Genomic DNA, 17,450 nt, shown 5'->3' with positions numbered 1-17,450 from the left:
TGGCTCACCACCCCCGCTCTCCCCTCCCCAACCTGGGTCATCACCATCTGGGGACAACTCTGTTTCCCAAACTGGACTGTCAGTCCCAGGAGGGCAGGGCCAGGCTGACTTGATCATTGCTGCTGGCCACAATGGGCTGAGGAACATGTGTTGAGTGCCTGCACTGAATGGGGGTGCCGAGCTCACCGAAGGTCAGTAGGAAGCCATAGAGCATGCTGAGCACCCAAGAGTACCAGCCCTTGTGCTCCAGATACAGAAGGCTGTAGACAGCGTAGCAGCCCAGGAGTGGGAAGAGGATCCAAGACAGGTACCGAAACGCCATCTGTGGGGTCACAGGGCGGGGCTATGACCCAGTTCCTCGGGCCCCACCTGGCATCTCTGCTCCCCACCCTTACCCACCCATACCTGGTCTGGAAGGCCAGGCCAGGGGAATTTCCAGGTGGCTCGGGGAACTCTGGACTTGACCAGGAAGTAGTTATGGCAGGCAGGGGACACAGAGGGTGCAGCACAGATCATAAAGCATGGGCCTGGCAGTGGCAGGCAGATGGCATGACTCCTGGTCTCTCAGGAGTGTGCGGATACTTAGAGACCACCCCATGGGGCCCACTGCAGGGGACACTCACGTCATCATACACTTTGGTCGAGGACTCAATGTATGTGGACTTGTCTTTGAAAGTTGGGCGGGGGAAGATTCCTGCCACCTTGTGCTCCCGGTCCAGCTGCAGATGAGGAGGGATGCCGTGGTCAGCTGCTGTGCTGGCTTCCGCCCCCCCATGCCAGAACCAGCCCCTGCCCTTCCCCACTGTTCCCAGTTCCCCTGCCCCACGTGTGACCCAAAAAATCCCCTGGCGTGAAAATCCCCAGTCCTACAAGTGAGGCAGGCATTGGGAAACCCCCGGGGGACAGCTTCAGGGCAAGTCAATCCCCCTCCCCACCTCCCTGCAGCCCCAGTAGTTATGGCAGGCAGGGGACACAGAGGGTGCAGCACAGATCATAAAGCATGGGCCTGGCAGTGGCAGGCAGATGGCATGACTCCTGGTCTCTCAGGAGTGTGCGGATACTTAGAGACCACCCCATGGGGCCCACTGCAGGGGACACTCACGTCATCATACACTTTGGTCGAGGACTCAATGTATGTGGACTTGTCTTTGAAAGTTGGGCGGGGGAAGATTCCTGCCACCTTGTGCTCCCGGTCCAGCTGCAGATGAGGAGGGATGCCATGGTCAGCTGCTGTGCTGGCTTCCGCCCCCCCATACCAGAACCAGCCCCTTCCCTTCCCCACTGTTCCCAGTTCCCCTGCCCCACGTGTGACCCAAAAAATCCCCTGGCGTGAAAATCCCCAGTCCTGCAAGTGAGGCAGGCATTGGGAAACCCCCGGGGGACAGCTTCAGGGCAAGACAATCCCCCTCCCCACCTCCCTGCAGCCCTTAAGACAGCATGGCGCCTGCCCTTACCCGGACATCCATGACCTTGGTGATTTTCCAGAGGTCGATGAGGACCCCAATGAAGACGCTGACCTGGACCACAAAGTTGGTCTCATTGTCCAGGATGTAGAGGAGGACCACAAAAGACTGGAAAACGCCGAAGAAGACGGAGCGCACAGACAGTCCCTCCAGGGATTGTCGGCTGTTCCAGAACTGGATATCTGTGTGTGGAAGTTGCGGGGAACCAGGAGGTTTAAGAGCCTCTTAGTCTCTTCCTGCAGCCTCCTCCGACCCCCTGGATGAGGCTGGGTTTTCATGGAAGAGGGTGAACACTCTTATCTCCCATGAAGACTCTCTCATTCATGGGCACCATGCAGAGCACCAGACAGGACCTCTGTGGTCCTCACTTGGGATGTGAGCACCCAGAGTCCAAGGGGACGGTCCCTCTACTGATGGTGACACCACTCTTATCTCCCATGAAGACTCTCTCATTCATGGGCACCATGCAGAGCACCAGACAGGACTTCTGTGGTCCTCACTTGGGATGTGAGCACCCAGAGTCCAAGGGGACGGTCCCTCTACTGATGGTGACACTGGCCACTGCCATGGATGGGTGCTTACCATGTGCCAGGTACTAAGGGCTGACCATGGAAGCTATTTCCCTGAGGCTGCATAGCCTGGCCTGGCACTATCTGGACACACACTGGGTCTGCACCACACTGTGGTGCCATCCCACCTCCCCTGGTCAGGGAGATCTGGAGCATGTGTTTCAAGACCACCTCCTTCAGCCCCCCCACCTTAGCTAAAACCATGAAGGGACTGGCCAATGGACATCCTTTCGGCACAGACAAGAGGCCCGGGCATTGATCTCCAATCTGGAGCTCGTTCCAATGTCCCACCTGGATGCTGCCTGGGGGACGCAGGTCAGCCATGCCTCTTTTTAACCCCTGGTCTCCCCAAGAGTAACCTTCTGACCCTAGCAGAAACTGAGTACCTAACAACTGCAGCCATAGGAGACCGGCCCACCACCATGCCTGTCTTACAGTGGCGAAGCCAGGCCCATGGTTGCACAGGGTCAGCTTTGCCCTCAGTGAGCAAGGACTGTGAATCCAGGCCCATCCACCCCAATCCCAGGGCTCAGCACATTCGAGAGGCTCACCCTGGCCCATCGGACCACCCTCAGTCCCGATCGGGAAGAACAGGTCTGGACACAGGGTTCTGGTGGGGCGGGTGGATCCAAGTTCCCCCTCAGACCTGGGAGGCAGCACAGCACAGGGTCACTGCTGTGTGATTTTGGGCAACTGACCATACCTCCTCATGCCTCTTTTTTATTGGAAAAAAGGGACACTGGCTGATCCAACTTATGGTCAGCAGAAGGGTTTAGTGAAATGGCGCCTGCCCAGGCACAGTGAGTGCTCCAGATATGACAACTAAAGGACTTCCTATCGGTGCTTAGCACCAGCTACTGTTCAGTTCTGATGTTATGTTCTTCTAGACGGTAGCTCTCAACAATGGTACTATCATCTTAACAATAATAATACTTATGATTCCTGCCACTTCCAGGAGATGCAGGGCAGCAGGTATCCTCCTTTAGACTGGGATTCTCTGGGGAAGAAAGTGACACACAGGGCCTAGAAGATACAGGTGGGGGCCAGAACTGACAGCCACATAGGACCTGTGTGACTGTGGGCAAGTAACCTAACCTCTCTGAGCCTCCACCTCCTCATCTGTAATGGAGGGGTAACCACAGGCTCCTCAGAGGTTGTGGTTGTGAGGACTCAAGGAGCTAACTGGTCAGGGCACCTGGGACTATGCCTGGCCTTAGAACCTAAGGGACTTTGGGGCACAGACTTTGGGGCCTTCCCTCTTGGCGCCCAGTCCACTCAGCCCTGAGGGGCCTCCCCCAGCAAGCAGCCTGCCAGGCAGGGCGGTAGGAGAAGCTCCGGGGCTTCCCAGCTCTTGGCTTTGGAGTTCCCCAGCCCAGCTTCCTGGTGGTGCCATCAGGCCCGAGCAGCAGGCCCAGCCGCTCCCTCAGTTCCACGCCCAGTGGATGGGAATTTCTGGGTTGGGAGTTCTGGGGTCGTTGTCCCTCCCCAGCTAGCTAGGCCTCTGGAGAGTAGAGGGGAGAGACCCGTGGCAGGGGGAGGACATGTGGGACAGGAGAGGAGAAGAAAGGGGGTGGGGACAGGGTCACACCCCTACCGTTCTTGAAAGCCAGGAACTCAAAGACACTGTGGACGATGGACACGATGATGGTGAGCGCCAGAAGGTAGGGGTTGGTTTCCAGGAGGGCAACCTGGGGGCAGGGGAGCCTGTGAGCATTATCCTGCCCTAGCCCGAGAGTTGACCAATGCAGCACCTTCACTAGCTAGCCCCCTCTTCTCCCAGGACACACTGGCATGACCTGCTGATATCCCCCCCAGACTGCCCTGGGGCTGCCCAGAGGACAGCCAGTCAAAGATGGGTGGATGGGGACAGGGAGGAGAGATGGGGAGCAAGGAATAGAAACTCAACAGTGATGGGCCGGCCTGATGGCGCACTGCTACAGTGCGTGGATGGGGACAGGGAGGAGAGATGGGGAGCAAGGAATAGAAACTCAACAGTGATGGGCCGCCCTGGTGGCACACTGCTACAGTGCGCTGCTTGGGAGTGCGGCAGCGCTCCCGTCGAGGGTTCGGATCCCACATACAGACCGGTTCCCGCTCACTGGCTGAGCGAGGTGCGGGTGCAACACTGAGGGTTGCGATCCCGTTGCCGGACACGAAAAAAGACAAAAAAAAAAAAGAAACTCAAGTGATGCTGTACAGCCCCAGACAAGCAAAGCTGAGTCTCATATCACAGACACAGGCAGAAAGATGGAGATATGGGAAGACATTTAAGGATGTAGAGAGAGATAGGGCCGGCCCGTGGCTCACTTGGGAGAGCGTGGTGCTGACAACACCAAGTCAAGGGTTAAGATCCCCTTAGCGGTCATCTTTAAAAAATAAAAATAAATAAAAAATAAAAAGGATGTAGAGAGAGAGCAGAGACATGGAGTCAGAGCCCAAAGTCAGGGAGACAAGGTTTGGGACAGAGGAAGGAAGGGGCGAGTTCGGACCCAGAGGGCTTGGCCAAGCAAACAGAAATGCTGCCACAAAGAGGACAATAAAAGCCTCAGAGACAGGGTCAGCCAGGGCTGGAAGGCTGAGCACCCATTTCCTGCCCACTGTGGGAAGGGGACCTGGGAGGTTGTGAAACTGTGGGCAGGGGAGTGCTAGGTGGGAGGTCCCACTGCAGCTGCCTGGCCCACTTCCCCTTCTACAGCCAGAAGGTGCTGGAAGCCCCTGCCCCGCCCCCAAGCGGCGCTCACCTTCACCGAATCCTGCTCCTCATCTGACTGCTCATACAGCTCGTCGCTCAGGAAGTTCCAGGGTGACTTGGTGCTCTGGGCAGCATAGAGCTGCCAGCGCCAGAGCGAGAGTGGGCAGAAGGAGACACGGAGCGGCAGGCTGGCCAGGCTCTCGTTGATGGGGTAGTAGTCCTTCTGCAGGTTCCAGTAGTCGTTGAAGTAGATGATGGGGTAGTAATCACCACTCACGGCATCAAACTTCACGTCTGCAGGAAGATGGGGCATGGGGCACCACTTAGCCCAGCAGGAGACCAGAATGCCCATGAAGCCCCCAGACATCTGCAGGGAACTGATGGGGCCCCTGACAGAGACTGGGGTACAGGGGACATTTCTGGGCTATGAGGAGCTGAAGGGCATCTTGACTTCAGTGGAGGGGACCAGGTGGAAAGGGTAGACAGGCCTCAACTGAAGAGGCCAGCTGCGGCTCAGCTCCAACCCACGGCTGCCCCATGAGTCCTGGTTTTATAAAGAAGCCAGAAATCTGGATTTTTCAGTGGTATTGCCTCAATTTCAAAAGTTGGCAACTGATGTACATTTTTTGAAAACAGCTTGTGGGCTGGATGAGACTTGTCTGTGGACCAATTCTGGTGCATGGAGGTCAGTCCTGGGGTCACCAGGGGAGTGGAAGAGGGAGAGGAAAGAAGAGAAAGGAGGCAGAGCACTGCAGGAAGCTAGCTTGTGGGCTGGATGAGACTTGTCTGTGGACCAATTCTGGTGCATGGAGGTCAGTCCTGGCGTCACCAGGGGAGTGGAAGAGGGAGAGGAAAGAAGAGAAAGGAGGCAGAGCACTGCAGGAAGCTCAGGAGGAGTGGAGATCTAGAATGATCTTTCAGGGGGACAGGGCTAGGAGAAGACAAGGAAATGGGCCCAGAGCACACTCCCTGAGGCCTCCACAAGCTGCTGGCAGAGCTGGGGGGCTTACACTGGTCCAGGGGAGGGGGCACGCTGCCCTTCACCCATGGCGTGTGGTCGTCCACAATATTGATGGTGATGTTGGGGTGCCAGTGGGAGATCACCTCCACAGGCCCGTAGTCCTCGGCCCTCTGAGGGAGACAGGGGTGGGTCTCAGAGGCAATGGAATATTAACCACTATAGTGACACTGGCCAGCCCCACACCAGCCTCTATGGACTCCATTGCCCAGGATCCTCCCACCTCACAGAGCAGGAGGCCCACAGAGCTAGAGGCAGGACCTGGATTGTGAGCCAGGCTGCAAAGCCCAGCCTCAGGACAGCAGCTTCCACAATCTTGCACCTCCATGAACAGGGACCACCCTTCCCGCCCAGGACCACCCACTGACAGAGGACGGCTCTTGTGCCATTCCTGTGTGCCTGCCCTGTGCTGGGCTGAGCCCGATCTCTGAGGCCTGGCTGTTTGGGTGTGAATCCCAGCCCTGCCACTTCCTGTCTGTGAGAATTCTGGAAAGTGTCCTCATCTGAAAATGGGACTGGTGACCCCCTCCCAAGGCTGGCGAGAGACTTATGAATGAGTATGTGTAAGCACTGGCTGTAATAATCTTGTCTGGAATCCTCCCCAGACCCTAGAGGCAGTTGCTTCCTAACCCTGTTTCCCAGAGAAGGAAACTGAAGCTCAGGGAGGCTAGGTCTGTCACCATCACCAAACCACCCACTGACGCCCACCAGTGGCTTGCTGATGGTGCCAGAGGAGGACCCCAGTGGTCTGGCTGCTGTGCTATGAAGGCCCCAGATGGTCCCTGCAGGACCCAACAACCCTGCTCAAGTTTACCTTGATCATTTCCGGGTCAGCTTCTGTCTCTCCAGTCAGCAGGTTCTTAGTTTTCTGAAATCGCCTGCGCTTGTACTTGTTGATCACTGTGGGAGGGGTGTTGGGGCAAGGGGTGGACATGAGACCTGCTGGCACCTGCAGGGTCCAGACACCAGACCTCTGCCCACCAGCAGCTGCCCACTGGTCTCCTGCCTTCTACCCTTCCATTCCATTGCTGATAATGTCACCTCAGCTGCCTCTCCAAATCTCAGCCAGTCCCAGTATCCCCATCTTTACAAGGACACCACCATCCACCAAACTGCCCCAGGCAGAAACCTGGAGTCTGCCTTCTGGGGACGCCCCCTCCACACACTCGTTAAATTCCACCACTCATCCCACTTCTGATCTCCCTCCTGGATGGGTGTGGCCACACTTGCCCACTATGACCTTCTCTGATAGGGCAGCCAGTGGTTCTTTAAAACCAAGTATCTGATGTGGATCCTGCTGTGTCAGAACCCCAGATACTCACCACAGCCCTGCCTAACTCCCAACCCTCACCACCTCCCACCTCAGCCCACCTCACTCCTCTCTCCTTGGGCCCTTGGACAGCTCTGTCTCCCTGGAACGTGTCCCCCTGCACAATCTTTTTTCTGGTGGCTGGCCAGTTCGCGGATCTGAACCCTTGACTTTGGTGTTACAACACTGCAGTCTAAATGACTGAGCTAACTGGCCAGCCCTCCCTACATAATCTTCCTGGTTGGCTCCATTTCAGCCCTCAAGTCACTGATTAAGTCCGTTCTTTCACAGGGCTTCCCTAACCACCCTATGAAATGAAAAAGCCTACCCGGTCACTCTCCCCACCAGCTTTACTTCCTTCACAACATGTCATCACTATCCACATTCGCCTGTCCACTGGTTTACTTGTGTACTGTCTGCCTCAGCCAGTCTGCAAACCCCATGCAGGTAGGGGCCGAGCCTGTTTTGAATACTGATGTAGCCTCTGCATAGGCTCACTGACAACCGGTTGAATACATGACTAGAAAAAGGTGGGCTGGGGACAGTTCCCAAGGCCTGGAGCCATGAACATGAGAAACCAGAGTGAGAAACACTTTGGGACTGTGACTCCCAAGCCAGGAGTGGACCTTGCTTCTTGCAAGGGCCAGTTTGGCCACAGACTCCCTGCCACTCTGTCCTGAGTGCTGCCGAGACGTACCAGGAGAAAGGGACATGTGCTTGCTTATGCTCCATGCCCCCACCTCTGCCCTGGCCCACATACTCTTTAGCTCTTCTTCATGCTGGGAAGGAACATGGCCTGCCCCTCTCGTGACTCTCCATCCTGCCCCCAGGACCAGGGAGAGATAGGAAAATGGGAGAGAAAGCTGGCCAAGAAGCAAGAGCAGGGGCTCTGTCTCCTACAAGTTAAAGGACATTGGTGAGTTACATTACTTCCCTGGGTCTCCATCCCTTCTATGGAGACTGGGGATAAAAGCCCTACTTCTTCTTGGCCCAGGTCCTGTGAAGCAGCCCAGAGCCGGCTGCTCTTACAAACACAAACATCATCCTCATCATTTCTAATATCATTAACTCATGTGAGACCTTGTCCCCAAGTTTGGGGAGACCAGTAAACATCCAAGAGAGCCGGCTGCTCTTACAAACACAAACATCATCCTCATCATTTCTAATATCATTAACTCATTTGAGACCTTGTCCCCAAGTTTGGGGAGACCAGTAAACATCCAACGGTGGGCATCCTGGAGAATAAATTCCAAGGGTACATGCTCTGTGGCTATTCACACCTGGGAGAGGTGATCCAGGGAAGGGAGGAGTGCTGGTGCCCAGCACAGCCCCAGGGGCAGCCTGGGCTAGTAAAGGGGGAGCACAGTGGTGAAAGGCTTTGGCTCAGGTACTTGGAGGCATCCAGATGGGATTATGAGGTGGACCTGGCTCCCATGGGGGAGGGAAGAGCCCACTTTTCTCGCAAGTGAAGCTTCTACAGCTATACTATCGAATATGGGGTTGCTGGTCACATATGGCTGCTGAGCACTGAAAATGTGGCTGGTCCAAATTGAAATGTGCTGTGAGTGGAAAACACACTGGATTCTGAAACTTGGTGCAGAAAATAGAAAAGAATGTAAAATATTTCACTTTCTTTACATTGATTGCACAGTGTAATATCAAAATATTTTGATCTCAATAAAGTTAAAATTAACAGGGGCTGGCCAGTTAGCTCACTTGGTTAGGGTGCAACATTGGTAACGCCAAGGTCAAGGGCTTAGATCCCCACACTGGCCAGCCACCAAAGTAAAAGAAAAAATTAAGATTAATATTAATTTCCCCGTTTCTCTTTACATTTTTACTTTTTATACTTTACTCTTTTTTACTGGAAAATTTTAAATGATTTCTCTACCTTATATTCTATGTCCATGAGACAGCATCGCTCTCAAATACTGATTACTGGCCTTTTCGGGAGGAAGGGGGCTTTTCTGATGCCACGCTCTCCTTTGCCCTGGAGTTGGTGGTTAGCCAACTCCAAGTCCTCCCAAGTCCCTGTTCTGAGGGGCCCCAGCTCCGAGGCTGGTGAGGGAGGCCTAGATGATCCTGGTGGACTTTTCAGGTGGGCTGGCTACAAATTTGATTTTGTAGACCACACTAACATCTGTCACTTGATGGTGAACAGAACCTCACCACACACCTCACAACACAACCACACTTCACAGACAAAGATCACATTCACCAGAAACAAAAACCACAGAAAATGCTGGCATCAATCAGGGGCAACAGAATGACCACGTGACCATCAAACAGGGTCAGTAGGACACAAACGAACAGCCACCCACCCAAGTCACATTCAAGGCAACCTCTGAGGCATCAGGCAATTTAAGCTGGACCCCTGCTGCCTCCCACCTGCAGGAACAACACATCCTTGGGGACCATCCCTGTAGGAAACATCCCCTCAGGCCACCTCTGCCAGCTTCTTCACAGATCTCACTACAAGGAAGCCAGCTGAGTGGAACATCCTACAGACACACTAAGAGAGGCGCTCGGCAAACTGTGCAACTTTTCCAACTCAGCTTTAGGGACTGACACAGTATTACCAAATTTACATTTCATCCAGTATAGATGATAACAACAACAACAACAAAATTATCATCCTTTAAGATATTTTTATACCAAAAGAAGAAAGACAGACCTAACCCCCACACATGGAATTACGTCTGTTACTGTGCCACACAAAAACAGCTGGATGGATCTTAACACAGGGTATGTGTGGAATAGTCCTTGATAAAATAAAATTCACTTTAGAAGAATGGAATACCTTCTGAGGGAACCATTCTCTGAATCTACTGAAACTTGGGTATAGTGAGAGATTTCTATGGCTGTCAATCAGGAGACAGCAAACTCAAGGAAAAGGTTACAAGAGCCAGGTAAGCAAAAAGACAAGAATTAACCTACTGGAAAACCAGAAGGTGGGTAGGAGAGGAAAAATAACTGTATTCACTGTGTGGTTTGTATGCGAATAACAATCACATATTTAACACCAAGGTTAAAGGTTCAGATCCCCACACGGGCTGGCCACCAATCAATCAATCAATCAATAACAGTCACATACTCAAAAGTATTTCAGCACTGAGTGTTAATATAATTGAAAGTATATTCCTGTACTGGGATTTCCTCTTCCAGAGTACAAGGTCACTAGATAACATCTAAAACCAAAAAAACTATTTCAGCACTGAGTGTTAATATAATTGAAAGTATATTCCTGTACTGGGATTTCCTCTTCCCGAGTACAAGGTCACTAGATAACATCTAAAACCAAAAAAAACAAGAAATTGTGGCATCAACTTGTTAATGAGAGCTGTGGAAGTTAAACAGCAGAAGAAACAGCTAAATGAATTTGAAGGTGGTTGCCACAGGGAGCAGGATGGGAAGTGGTGGACAGGAGGCTGCTGGATTTCACTATCTTGACAAATTATTTGAATTTTAAACCATACACATGCAGTAAGAGATTTTAAAATTATTTAACAAGATGATCTGGGTGGAGAAAACTTGTTTCAATACAAGGCCGGATTGGAAGTTACAAATGTCCAGCCCTGACCCAGGGCTTCATAAGACTGCTTGAAGGTCCCAGGGGTTTGTTCACCCAATCAAGATTCTCCCAGTGGGCACCTAGCACAACCCCGGCAGCCAGCCAAGATGGAGACAGCGAACGGCCCTTCAAACAGACGATCTCATCAGTTATGTGGTCCTCACCACCTTGCCAGCATCAAGGAAGAGCACTGCTCAGACATGTTCATCCAGCACTAATGGTTCACAGCAAGCCACAAGGGACCCATCCAAACAGGCCACCTGGGAACCAGGTGCCGTTCCCTGAAACAAATGTACAAACACCTACTTTCCCAAAGGCAATGAGTTGATCCAGTGCCCCCATTCACCGGGTCTGAACTAACACAAATACCATTAACATATCACAACCTTGATCTTGAAGGCCCTCCTGGTTTCCCTCTGCTCATTTAATCCAAAGTTCATTCACGAATTATTTTTGGTGTCTACTTCTATCGGGCCCTGTACTGTGTGTATAAGCCAAGCCTGGCCCTTCCCCTTTTGTGAACACCATCTTCTCCTCTTCAAAAGTTCTTGTCTCCACCTGCTCTTCCCAGCTGATTCCTCTCAAGTCTCTAAGCCCTTCCTCTGTGGGTCTGTCTGCTGGGTATCCAAAGAGTTCAGAAAGGGTGGGTAGAGCTTGAGCCCAACTGAGCTAACTGGCCAGCTCCTCATCCCCCAATCCCAGCCTCCATGAGTGCAGGGTTCCTGACTGCCCTTCTGGACCTGGGATTTACTGTCTGCCCCACCAGCCCGGGGGGTCCCAGGATGCCGGCACCCTAGATGGTGTGTCCTGGCTGCAGGGGAGCGACTTACTCCGGGACATGTGGACTGTTGCAAGCCGGCGGTACAAGGCCTTCTGCCGGGGATCTGGATGGAAGCCACTCTTGGTGAAATAGACATGGATGTAGATGGAGCCGTTCTGCTGGACGCTCTGTAAGAGAGGCAGGCAGGTGGACAGGCAGGCCAACCAAGAGAAGGAAAGGCTGAAGCCCCACACGGCCCCTGCCCTCAGCAGTTTCCACACCCCCCAATTCCTGGGCTGTTTATTGACTGCTCAGGATGGGGACTGTAGCTGAGTGGCTTAGAGCCAAATGTTGGAGTCGGAGACTTGCATTCAGATCCTAGCTCTAGCCTGTGATGGCTGTGAGCTCAGGCTGCCTCTCTGTACCTTAGTACCCCACCTGGAGGATGCAGGGCTCCAGAGCACTGCACTGAGAGCAGTTCTGTAAGGATTATCAGTTCTGTAAGCACACTCAGCATGGTGCATGGCACAGAGGAAGAGCTCAGTCAACACCAGAGGCCTTCAAACACTAAACAGGAAGCTGAGGCCAACTAACATCAAGCTCTTACTATGCCAGATTATGCTCTGGACACTTCATATAGCAACTCCCTGATGCAATGAGGTACCATTCAGATAACACATGTAACTCCTATGCAGCGGGTCATGTTACTACCCCGTTTTGCAGATAAGCCAAACAGGGCTCATGCAAAGGGGTTACATGACATGTGGGGAGTAAGTGGATGGACAAAGGCTGCTGTCTCATGCCTTCTGCCCAACCTACATGCTCCATGTCCCAGCTCCAGCTGGACCCTCCCAGCCAAGCCTTTCTCATATCATCTCATCAACTCTCCCTGCCTCCTGGGGAAGGGGGACTATTCTCACTTGATACAGATGAGGCAACGGAGGCTTTGGGAGGGGAGGTGGATTGCCCAAAGTCACTGGGTGGAAGGCAAAAGCCAGATTTGAGTCCCCTCTGTTTGATCTTCAAGCAGTGATCAGATTTACTCAGCCTCTTTGTGTCCTCCTCACTTTCCTGCCTTTTAAGTCCAACCCCGGCCCACCCTGAAGCTTCAATGGAAGTGATGGCCAAGTCCTCACTGCCAGGCCTGCCAGTCCCTAGGCCTTCCTTGAATCTTGGGCCAGGGTCTCGGGAGCCAGCCCTCAGTGAAAGTTATCTTCTTTGCTTTAGAAAGACTGTGTTGAGCTGGCCAGTTAGCTCCGTTGGTTAGAGCAGGGTGTTATAACAACAAAGTCAAGGATTCAGATCCCTGTACTGGCCAGGCCCCACCCTGAAAAGAAAGACTGCCCTGCTTCCAGACATCTAGACAGAAATAAAGTAGAAATGTCCCCTCCCCTCCTAGGAGGCTGAAGAGAATGCCTGCTGGGGAGAAAGAAATGAGGGCAGCCTAAAAGCCCCAAAGAGATGTGCTTCTCACTTGTTCCACATTTGTTGATTCTGCACCCAGTCCCATGCTAGGCAGTGCTGGCAACACAGAAGTGACCAAGACAGCCCCAGCCTTACCGTCAAAGGGCTCATAGTCCCATGCAGAAGAGAATGAGGACCTGCCCTCAGAGAGTGAGGACCCAGAGCGACAAGGCTGGGACATGGAAGCCACTCAGGCTGAGAAAACCCAGTGAGGTCCTCCTGGAGGAGGGAGGATTTGAAGCTGGGACTGCTAGAGTACAGAGCCAGAGAGCTTGAGTTTGAATCTCCCACTAGCTGTGTGACCTTGGATACATTACTTTACCTCTCTGTGCCTCAGTTTCCTCATCTGTCAAATGGAGATAATAGTAGTTCCTACTTCACGGGGTTGCCAGGAGATTTCCATAAATCAGCCTAGCTTGGTGCCCTGCACATAGTAAGTGCTCAATCAAAATTAACTAATATTATTTTGAAACTAGGCTGCCTGAAAAATTGGTGATAACTGGACACCCCTAAAAACGATTATTAATCTTTCATTGGTTTAAAGCACAGGGCTGGACAACCTTGGAGGTAGTTGCAAGATTCCCGGGCCAATTCCATCCCTATCCATCTTTTTCAGACGGGGGAAGGTGAAGCCCAGACCACACAGAACAGCTGAGCTGAGGGCAGGGACAGGCTTGAAGCCTGTACTTCTGATGCCCAGGGCTCAGAGTGGATTGGAGGAAAGGCCCTTCAGTATGAGTCAAGCAGCTATGGGACCAGAAACCAGGAACTGTCCCCACCTGCGGGATGTCGAGCTCAGCAAAGTGCTCGTAGCAGCCGTCTGAGTTCTCGCCGCTAGTCCAGTCGCCATACACGAGGTCATGCTGCTCCCAGAAGAGTGCTGACGTAGCATTGAAATCTGTAAAGTGCTCATGCTCTGAGATATACACGTGCAGGTTCTGTTGGGAGGGGAAGGTACAGAGCTTAGGGCTGCTCATGAGAGCCTCTGAAGGCTGACAGATAAAGAGCCGATGAAGAGCTGTGGCAGTGGTCAGCACACTGATATGAACAACTTTTTTGGGTGCAGGTTCTGTTGGGAGGGGAAGGTACAGAGCTTAGGGCTGCTCATGAGAGCCTCTGAAGGTTGACAGATAAAGAGCCGATGAAGAGCTGTGGCAGTGGTCAGCACACTGATATGAACAACTTTTTTGCAGGGAGGGGGTCGGTTCAGTGAAGAGAGGTGTAGCAGTTGATAGAATAAATTTTCTCTTTTCTCGTATCACCACCATGTCTGTCCTCGTCTGAGCCTGTGAGCACTTGTGTCAATGAGCAAAGGGCACTTGAAACAAATTAGAATTTAGGGGCAGAAAGGAGCAAAGTCTTCCTGAATTATCTCCTCTCGTATCACCACCATGTCTGTCCTCGTCTGAGCCTGTGAGCACTTGTGTCAATGAGCAAAGTCAATGAGCAAAGGGCACTTGAAACAAATTAGAATTTAGGGGCAGAAAGGAGCAAAGTCTTCCTGAATTATCTCCCCCCTTCTTAGCTGCTTATGGGCTTCCTGGTCAGAGCTCGGCAGGCTTATGGATAATGCACTGTCAGGAGCTGCAAGAGTGTCGTGTGACTACTCAGAACCCAGGGAGCTTTGGGGAAGAACTTCCTGGCCATCTTTGTCCACAGCCCTGAAGGCCCACTGAATAAGAACAGCTGAGCAGCAGTCACCCTGATGATGGGAATTCTGTGAAGCACAGAAGCCCAGAGCTACAGAGAACTGCAGAGGTGGGAGAAGCCTGGATTGCTGGGGTCTGAGTGCTGGCTACCGAAGCTCCTGAACCCCAGCCTGAGTCCCACTCTGCCACAAAAGTGTGCTTCCCCCTCCTTCCCGTGCCTCTGCTGGCTGCACCCGTGCCCCACCTCTCCTTCTCCCTCCCCTGCATATCTCCTTTTGCAACCTTAAAAGGCTGAACCTATTTTTGAAATAAAATATCCAAGGACCCTGTTAGGATAGTTTTTAAACAACTGAGTGAAACCTGCCCATTCCCCAAAGAGAGAACCAGCACAAAACCGAAAGAATTCACTTTTTCCTTCTGGGTGTCACTCGGGCAACATGTCTTATCTGACCCAGAATTCTTCAACCCCAACCTGTTCAGAGCTGACAATGACTAGGGACCTGGTCTGTCCCAACTGCCTGTATCACTCCTCCACACTCCACCCCTCCACCCCTAGGATCTCCTGTTTCTGCCCTCCCACCCAGCAGTTACCATTAAAGTGTCTTTGGGGAACAGGTTGCGGCTGGCGACGCGTGGGGCTCCTCCGGGGCCTGTCTGGTCCTGAGGGGCCGGCCCTCGGCGGAACCAGCTGCTGATGGCCCAGATGATGAGGATTCTGAGGAAGGAAGTGGGCAGGTGGTGAGTCTCCAAGACTCTTCTGTCCTCCATGGATCCACCTGACCTCCTTCTGACTAGGCACCCTCCGGGGTCTGACCTGGGGCTGGTGACCAAGTAGAGGGGAAGGCCCTGAGAAGGTAGTCATGGGGCTGGGGAAAAGACAAGTGCCCCTGAAGACCATGTCTGTCTGGGGAGAGACCTCAGATGCAACTGTTCGCCAGTGTGGGGGTCCTGGCACTGCCCTGATCTCCACACAGAACCTCCATCCTGAGTCCTCCAGGAGCTCCTGGTGGCCACAAGGCTGCAGAGGCTTAGACCCTCAAAACCTCAGACCTGGAAAACCTAATGTCATAGTCCCCTGGGATCCCCAGGTGACAGGATCCTAATGAACTGAAATCCCAACATTTAAAAAGCACAGAACTTTATAGAAAGAGCAACATTTTCTAACTTCAAATCAACTAAAAACTGGAGAAGCAGATAGTAAGTTAATAGCCCCTATTTTTGTAACAGGGCTAGGTTCTTCAGACCAATTCTCCCATTGGAAAAAACTAAAAAACTTCATAAAATTAATTAATATACCAGGAACATATTGATACTTTTTTTTTTTTGGTGTGAAATCCAGAAAGGAACCACATATTGATACCTTTTATATATGTAATTATATATATTGATATAGTAAGAATATATACTGCTCATATATTTTCATATGTGCTCTCTTACACATAATCTTTATCCAGCTTACATATAAACATATGTAAATATATATTCTTAAAAGCACTGAAGAATGGGGCTGGTTCGTTAGCTCAGTTAGTTATAGCACGGTGCTGATGACAAGGTCCAGGGTTTGATCACTGTACTGGCCAGCTGCCAAAAAGAAAGGACTGAAGAATGAACAAGATTGTAGATTTGTCAGGCAAAAATTGAATGGAAAATGGAACCCTAAGGAAGTAAAGGAGCAACAGAAGCTTCTTTATGTTTCTGAGGACATCTGTGAGGTGTTCCATGTGACAGAAATGCTAGCCCAGGGCCCACATGAGGTAACCAGAGACCTACTCTTAAAAGGACAAGACCCCACAGGGCTCCACCCTCAGGAAGGAGGAAACCAGACACAGCCTAGCCCTTCCCAGGAGTTGCACACCAGGTAAGAAGGGCCAGGTATGCAGGACCAGGTGTGCACACCAGAAATGGATGACCACTGCTGGTGCAAGGAGTCACGCAGGGCAACTCAAGCTTTGAACCTGGTGCAAGGAGACGCCAGACTGATAATGTCCGAAGACAGTTGGCAAAAGCAAAGCAAATTCTCTCTGTAGGAAATTATGTCCATCTTTGAACTGAAACTTTTCCTATAAATAACTTTTCAAGTATAATGACTAACACATAGCCAAAGACAAGACAGGCACACCAGGAAACAAGATGCTAGGACTGCGAACCAGCAGAAACAAGACACCAAAAACAAAGTTAGATAAGCTCAAAACCACTGAACTCTGAAATTTCAGAATTTGAGTTATAAATTCCTCAAAATTTGCATCACGAGAGCTTCAGAAGTACCCTTAGTCAGAATAACATCATAGAAAAAAAACAGAAATAAGGGCCAGCCCATGGCTCACTTGGGAGAGTGCGGTGCTGATAACACCAAGACCACAGGTTCGGATCCCATATAGGGATGGCTGGTTGTTCACTTGGGTGAGCGTGGTGCTGACAACACCAAGTCAAGGGTTAAGATCCCCTTACTGGTCATCTTTTTAAACAAACAAACAAACAAAAAACCAGAAACAGAAATCACAGTCTCTTAGTTAAAACAAATATATATATTTTTTTGTCCTTTTTGAGACCGGCTGCACTGCGCTCAGCCAGTGAGCGCGGTTTGCACCGGTCATCCCGCGGCGGGGGAGCTGCTGCGCTTGCATGGGCTCGGCCCTAAAACAAATTTTTATTTTTTTTTATTTTTTTTTATTTTTTTTTATTTTTTTATTTTTTTATTTTTTTATTTTTTTATTTTTTTATTTTTTTATTTTTTTATTTTTTTATTTTTTTATTTTTTTATTTTTTTATTTTTTTATTTTTTTATTTTTTTATTTTTTTATTTTTTTATTTTTTTATTTTTTTATTTTTTTATTTTTTTATTTTTTTATTTTTTTATTTTTTTATTTTTTTATTTTTTTATTTTTTTATTTTTTTATTTTTTTATTTTTTTATTTTTTTATTTTTTTATTTTTTTATTTTTTTATTTTTTTATTT

General features: G+C 50.9%; 1 protein-coding gene across 1 annotated transcript in view; it reads right to left on the bottom strand.

The window, feature by feature from the left end:
- Window positions 1-186: 186 nt before the first annotated feature.
- The window catches only part of LOC103610640 (cleft lip and palate transmembrane protein 1 homolog), a gene marked incomplete at its 3' end in the record, with an annotated part of 35,273 nt that continues 18,009 nt past the window's right edge, over window positions 187-17,450 (bottom strand). The window contains exons 3-12 of the mRNA XM_008594760.1: window positions 15,087-15,210; window positions 13,626-13,784; window positions 11,453-11,570; window positions 6,557-6,642; window positions 5,735-5,855; window positions 4,774-5,018; window positions 3,627-3,720; window positions 1,455-1,645; window positions 1,103-1,198; window positions 187-322 (exon numbers count right to left, since the gene is read on the bottom strand). Coding sequence (XP_008592982.1) covers window positions 187-322; window positions 1,103-1,198; window positions 1,455-1,645; window positions 3,627-3,720; window positions 4,774-5,018; window positions 5,735-5,855; window positions 6,557-6,642; window positions 11,453-11,570; window positions 13,626-13,784; window positions 15,087-15,210 — 1,370 coding nt within the window. The remainder of the gene's footprint in view (window positions 323-1,102; window positions 1,199-1,454; window positions 1,646-3,626; window positions 3,721-4,773; window positions 5,019-5,734; window positions 5,856-6,556; window positions 6,643-11,452; window positions 11,571-13,625; window positions 13,785-15,086; window positions 15,211-17,450) is intronic.

This window comes from Galeopterus variegatus, unplaced genomic scaffold (genome assembly GCF_000696425.1).
Source record: "Galeopterus variegatus unplaced genomic scaffold, G_variegatus-3.0.2 Scaffold11453, whole genome shotgun sequence".
NCBI classification, from domain to species: Eukaryota; Metazoa; Chordata; class Mammalia; order Dermoptera; family Cynocephalidae; genus Galeopterus; species Galeopterus variegatus.
Note: the sequence above shows the minus strand (reverse complement) of the source record. Positions and strands in the feature narration are given on the sequence as shown.